Here is a 7,468-nt window from a genome sequence, read left to right as displayed (position 1 = left end):
TTGTTTTATTCTTTTGTATGGAAAATATGAGAAGATTTTACTGACACATCTTGACTATTGGTGAATTATTACTATGTCTATTTCATAATTCTTTTATGATAAACTTCCTCTAATTTTACATATATATAAGGACAACAAATAGTTCAGAATGGAGAATTTTTTTTGTCTCATTTCCATCTCATTTTCATAGTCAACTAAAACAGATAACCAAACTGAAAAAATACAGTAATCAATTAACTTAAACAATATCACAATAAAATAAATTAAATTAAATTAAAATGTTTTCCCAATTGAAAAGAATGGAATCACAATGTAGATGTGCTCTACAATCTTCAAAATCAGGATTGCTTTGTAAGTGTGCATTTAACTGTAAGTGTTCCCATTGTGAAAGTAAATGCAAATGTTCTTCTACCGAAGTCTGTCAATGTGACAAGGAATGTGAATGTACTCACTGCAAGCAGGTGAGACAAACTAGTGGATGCTGCTCTCAAGGATCTAAGTGCTGTGGAGATAATTGCAAGTGCTGTGCTGAACAATGCAAGTGCACTGGTGGATCCTGTCAGTGTGACAAGGAATGTGAATGTGCCCACTGCAAGCAGGTGAGACAAACTAGTGGATGCTGCTCTCAAGGATCTAAGTGCTGTGGAGATAATTGCAAGTGCTGTGCTGAACAATGCAAGTGCACTGGTGGATCCTGTCAGTGTGACAAGGAATGTGAATGTGCCCACTGCAAGCAGGTGAGACAAACTAGTGGATGCTGCTCTCAAGGATCTAAGTGCTGTGGAGATAATTGCAAGTGCTGTGCTGAACAATGCAAGTGCACTGGTGGATCCTGTCAGTGTGACAAGGAATGTGAATGTGCCCACTGCAAGCAGGTGAGACAAACTAGTGGATGCTGCTCTCAAGGATCTAAGTGCTGTGGAGATAATTGCAAGTGCTGTGCTGAACAATGCAAGTGCACTGGTGGATCCTGTCAGTGTGACAAGGAATGTGAATGTGCCCACTGCAAGCAGGTGAGACAAACTAGTGGATGCTGCTCTCAAGGATCTAAGTGCTGTGGAGATAATTGCAAGTGCTGTGCTGAACAATGCAAGTGCACTGGTGGATCCTGTCAGTGTGACAAGGAATGTGAATGTGCCCACTGCAAGTGCATGAAGTAAGTTGGTAAGTGCTGAAAAATCTAGTTGTCGTTGTAAAAAAGAATTTCTTTAGTGTTTCCAATAGTTTAGGTGAACTTCTTTCTTATTTATTTTATGTTAGAAGAGTAAGCAAGGTGTTAAAACATTTTTTTTATTTTTTAATTTGTTTACTTTTTAGTTATTATCACGAGTTGATTAGTTGCTTTTTTTAAGTAATTGATTAGTTTTATATCTATTTAAATAAAGTCATAAATAAACAAAATTTTTTTTATTTTATTTGACAAAAATTTATTTTTTTCTTATATCTTTTTTTTTATCTCTGTATAGACATGTGTATATAAAATAGAATTCGGTTAAAAGTTTGTTTGAGTTTATTGATTTTTTCTACAAAGGATAATAAAAGACCTGTTGAATGGAAAGAACAACTAAAAAAATTAAGAATTGAATAGAACTTTGATAAGTTTAACAGATCATCAAAAAAAAGTTATCGAGAGTGGTGTATATAGATATATTTATTTGCATAAAGGCTTATTTATTGATCTGATCACCTGTAAGACTTTAACCGGTTTGTATTATAAAATATGGTTTTGTAATATTTTTTTCTCGTTTACAATTAAGAAATGAATTTCCACACTATTAATGAAGATTCTAAATTAAATTTTAGAACCATTAGTTTACATTAGAAGGTAGATAATAAACATATTTATAGAATACTTTAAATAAAAATAATATCACATAAATTAAATATGGTATATGTAGTTGTTTCAAAGAGTCGGATAAATTAGATACTTTTCTATAGGACATCATCAATGAATCATTAAATTAAAGGAAAAAATCTGCTTTTTTTTAAATAACAGTTTTATTTCAAGATATAAAGATAAAAGTTTTACCAGTGATAGACTATGTAATTATTCTAATGAATTTTTAGATAGTAATTGAATTAATATTTGTTCCAAAGTTGATCAGTATATCATTGTGAAAATGATTTAGAATTGAAAAGATCTAAATTAGGTGAATTGGAATTATTATTGTTAGTTGAAGATTTTAATATCAATATAAATGATCCTAGTGAACACATTAATCAATTGGCTAATTCAAAAGAATTCATTCAAAAATCGATTAATAATTTTAAAAGATATCAATAATTATATAAGTCAGAAATCAATATGTTTTTAAATAAATTGAAAATAGGAACATTCAATGTTATATAAATATGAAAAAATTAATACAATATTGAATATTAACTGTTTAAATTTTTTTTTTTTGTAAATATTGAACTGAACAGTAAAATTTATTCATGTATAAGGAACCTAACTGGAAATCCAGTAGATACGCAATTCTGAGAGTAACACCTGAGCGTCTGGGTGGAGGATTGATACAGCCATTCGCGCAGTGGCTTGTATAAGGTATTGAATCTGATTGGAGGATTTCCAGGGAGTGATAATTATATCAGATCTTGTCAAGAGGCCTTTGATTATTGAGAGATATGCCAGGGGTAATCATTTTATTTAAATACATCTTAGTAATGATATTAAGAGTTGCCTCTTAATATCCTACAAGAAGAACAACAACGAGAAGTAATAATACTACACCAGGGTTATTAATTAGTGATATATAGAGCTTACGTAAGAGTGTTTATACTTATACTGATTGATACGATTCATCCATTTACATATAACAACTCTTACATCATGTTTGTTAACCATTTTAGAGACTTTAATAGGAATATTTAATTCATCTTTAAATTGTAAGGAGCCCTAATTGGAAATCCTGAAATGTGTAGTCTGCAGGTAACGCTTGATGTCGAGGCGGAGGGCTTAGAACAACCGAAACTCGGGGCCCAAGGTTGTGAGTGTATTCGAACGAACATATGATCGTCGAATGGACAGTGGTGGTAAATTACTAAAAGGCTTACTTAAGAGACTCTTGATTGTTGAAAGATAGTGCCAGAGGTAATTATCAGCATTAATGTTCGTATTCTATCTAATAGGTTCACTCTAAAGAAGAACAACACGAATAACTAAGACTAACCCATTTAATAGTTAGAATCAACCAATTATATAATTTGTAAGTGTTTATGTATATAGGTAATATCCATAGTTTAGTGTACTACTTGAAATAACCCTTTACTTTTTGTTTATACTTAAATATAATAATACTTGATTAAAAAACCCAGGAAAAAGAACATTAAGGTTTTATATATATTAGTAACGATAATAGTAAAAAAAATAAATGGAGCAAAATAATTATCAATAAAACTAAAGAAGTAACAATTATTACTATTAGTAAGTAAAAAATTATAAATCATTATTAAGTGAGGTCTTTATTATATTCTATTTAATTTATCTATATTTTATTTTTCAATAATTGGTTTTTTTATAGTTAGAAATTCACCACAATGCAATTTTTCATTTATTGTTATTATATCAACAAAAGTTTCTCTATTATTTTTGGTAAAGCAATTATTATATTGATTCTGTTCAGTCGCTTGTGTAAGTAATCCCTAGGGTATTATCTATGACTGAAAATGCCTGTTTAGATAAATTACACTTGGAATTTATTATATATATATATTTTTAGCTATCTATTGCAATGCTTATTCTGTACTTATTTTATTACAGGAAAGTATATATAAGCTGCTTCCAAAGATAATAGTTATAGTAAATTTATATGACTTTTGATGTGTTTATGGTAGAAAAGATCTATCAATTTCTTATATATGATATGTAAAATTATTTTCGTACTTTTTTTCCTTGGTCGTTACATATATTTCAGTTACAAAACTGCTAAGAATAAATGACTATTGATAGACTAAATAAAATCTTTGATGGAAACATATAGGAGAAAAAATAAGATTTTGTCTTTATTGTCTTTTTTCAAAGAGTTTTTCTCAAAAACAACTTCTTTATATCTGTGTATATAAATATATTAATATTAATATTATCTAATCATAATTTGCAAACCACCCTAGTACACACATCTAAAACATTAATAATCCATCACTAAACAATATTGATGATTAGTAATGCTTTTCCAATTTATAACACCAATAACATCTAAAAACTACGTAATTATAAATATTTTAAAAATAACCATGTTTTGAACTCTTTCAAACATTTATCTTTTTATAGAAAAAAAAACATGTTTTAATTATAAAAAAGATCAATTACATTCAAGACAAAAATCAAATAATTAATTGAAAGGAATAGGTTAACAAAATAATATTTACTTTAATTTAATAGCCACTATTCCTTATTCTAATCTAAGATTCAATAGAAGTCCTACTGAGTAAAAAATTATTAGTCTACACGCTAAAATAGTTTCAATAATTGAATTGCTTATTAGATCAAAATTTATCCCTAGATAATAAAAATTTAATAACAAAAGTAAAATTTCTTAGAAACAATTCGTTTGTAAACAGGGATATTTAACTTAATATAATTTGATTGTAAATCCAAGCCAAAAATTGAGTATATTATTATTGAAATGCAATAAAGTAATTACTATGTTATTTGTAAAACCCTGTTGTGTCCATTAACTTTAATAGATTTTATTGAATACTCTGATTACTTTAGAGTGACTGATCTTTTTAATCTACTTTTTAGATACTCCACATTTAAGATTCTCTATAACCAAAGTTCTTGAAAACCAAAAAATATTATTAAACCATTATATATTTTAATGGTTTAACTTTTTTAAACAGTTAAACACTAAAGCAGGATGGAATAAACCCATTATTGGAAATGTCATAAAAACAAACAACAATAATTACTAATTTTTCCACAAATGGTTCTTTATATTTTCATACCTATATTTTTGAAAAAATAGAACAGCATTCACTTCTAACCTATCTCAAAACTGAACAGGACATACATGAAGAGATCCTTACAAATATATATCAGTAGGTTTTAATTAAAATAAAAAACTTACGTATTTTCTGTACCTATGTTAGTATTACCAAGATCCTAGTATATTTAATTTATGGAGTTGTATTTATAAATTCTACCTACTAAAATGTCAAATATGAAAACCAAATCTTCCTTTGAGATTCTCAAATATCTTTTTTATCAACTACTAAAACGTTTAGATTAAATACAGTTCTTTTTGTTTTTAAACAAACTATTGATTGTAAATTTAATCCTAAAATAAATGAACAAACTAATAATTTCAAGGGGATAATCCAAAGAGTAGCAATTTACTCCTATTGGTAAAAAAACATGTACAAAAGTAAATTAATTAATCAACACATTAGATTATATTTTAGTAGACAACAGAAGAAAGTGTAAAAGAATAATCTTTTATTCCTCTGGAGATAAAATATTAGTATGTATTTCTTTAATATTGGTGTCTGTATTTTGTAAATAATATTTTATATTATTATTAAATGATTTTATAAAGTATGTTCTCTCGTTTCTTTTCAGGGGATAAACAATTATACAATTATAAAGAAAATATAAAAACACCATTTATATATATTCTTCCTCCAAATTAGAAATTTAATAAGTAAAGTTATCCATTTATATATTCTTTACTTTTGCAAGAGTTTTTCATAATTTTACTTTTTAATTTTGGAATTTAGTGAATATATCTCCAAAATACTAGATTGTATATAACACACAGTTCTCTTCTTTAAGAAAATGTGCAACTTCTTAAAAAGGTGGTAAATCATTCCAGCATTTAGTTCATACAGATATCTAGTTAAAGTTGCTATTTATCAGTTGGAGATAGATAAAAAATTATCATTATCGTATATTTCTGAAGTTTGGATAAGTACTCCATTATTTATTAATATGCATCTATATTATAATAAGATACATTCAATTAATAAAGTGAGTATAGAATACGATGATAAATTACAATCGAATACATTTCTCAGTATAGTAGCCAATGATGGTAAATTTTCTGGTATAACTAAAACTCAAGGAGAAACAAAAAGAAATGTTAATAAGTGATGATAAAGAAACTAAAAGGTGACAGTTCCCTGATGTAAGCCAAATAAATAAAGGATACGACTCATTTAAACAACCACCTTTAATAAGTAGAAAATACAAAGAAAAAACTAGGTGCCTCAAAAATTGTTATTAAGAAAAGCAATTATTAGAATTAATATGTTTTTCCAACCTAATAAACTCTAATTTTAATACTTTCTGGAATTCAAAGGAAGAAAAACACACCAACATTCTTGAAGAAATCTTGTTAAATTCCAAATAGTTTAGGAAAGTTGCTAGATTTCAGAAAAAGAAAATAAAGTTATCAAGTTGTTACGAACAAATTACAAGATTAATTAAAAGCATGAACAAGTGTGATGCATTAGCGCATACTAAGGATGATTTAGAATACACAACCTGTCATGATATATGATGTTACCTATATTCTTCCATTTATTGATGTAAAATGAAAAATGAAAATTCAAATAAACAAAAAAAAACAGTTTATAACAAAAAAGTTCGTTAGTCTCATTTGCATCATATAATATTGAATATCATTATTATTCTGTATAGTTGATAATAAAAGAACTGAATATTAAAAGAATTTGCATATTACTAACATATACAAACTCTCCACCATTGTGGAAAATATTACCAAATCTAAAGTAGAATCTACATAATTACACACGTTTCGTTTGTAATTTGTTTAATATTTTGATTTTGTGTAATAAGAAATGTTTATTTGAAAAAAAGGAGTATTTATTGTTTACATAAAACTTTTATTGGATGCCTGTGGCCTCAACCGATATACACATTAAATGTTTTTGTTTATATGTCTTTCTTGCTGTTTTCTTCTGTTTTTACATACTATTTATATATATATATATTTGTTGTATGAAAGTAAATAAAGTACCTTCTTATATCTTGTTGTTTTCTTTTGAAAATTTTTCTTTTCTTTTATACATCCAGACACCATATATAACATTGTTGTCATAGTAAAGTCTTTAAAAAATAAAAAATTTCTTTGATATACAATGGCTATAATAATAATTTTAGTGGCTTCTGTATCAAGAAAACTATAAAAATTCATCATAAAATTACTATGACAAAAACATATAAACTTACAATAAGGTATTGATGGTATTATAAGTTCTCAGCCATTTATAGTATGATATTAGTGGTGCTGTAAATCTATATTGTATTGATTACTTATGTTTTGATTCACCTAATCTATATGCAAATAACTAAAATAGCATGTAACACATTTTATTTTTAAGTATTCTTTTATACATATATTTACATTTTTACTGTCATTTGGTACGATGAATTTAAATTATCAACAATATCTCTAAGTATATTTCAACATATACAAATCTTGTACTAATTATTCAAAGTTACAAG

At 26.8% G+C, this 7,468-nt stretch overlaps 1 protein-coding gene across 1 annotated transcript; it reads left to right on the top strand.

Annotated features, from left to right (window-relative positions):
• Positions 1-278: 278 nt before the first annotated feature.
• PWA37_000331 (uncharacterized protein) lies at positions 279-1,160 on the top strand (the record flags this gene model as incomplete). The annotated part of the gene is made up of 1 exon (XM_064857010.1): positions 279-1,160. One exon carries the CDS (start codon positions 279-281, stop codon positions 1,158-1,160), a length of 882 nt encoding a protein of 293 aa, XP_064716143.1.
• Positions 1,161-7,468: the final 6,308 nt, after the last annotated feature.

This window comes from Arxiozyma heterogenica (genome assembly GCF_036370985.1).
Source record: "Arxiozyma heterogenica strain weizmannii chromosome Unknown scaffold_11, whole genome shotgun sequence".
Taxonomy (NCBI): Eukaryota; Fungi; Ascomycota; class Saccharomycetes; order Saccharomycetales; family Saccharomycetaceae; genus Arxiozyma; species Arxiozyma heterogenica.
Note: the sequence above shows the minus strand (reverse complement) of the source record. Positions and strands in the feature narration are given on the sequence as shown.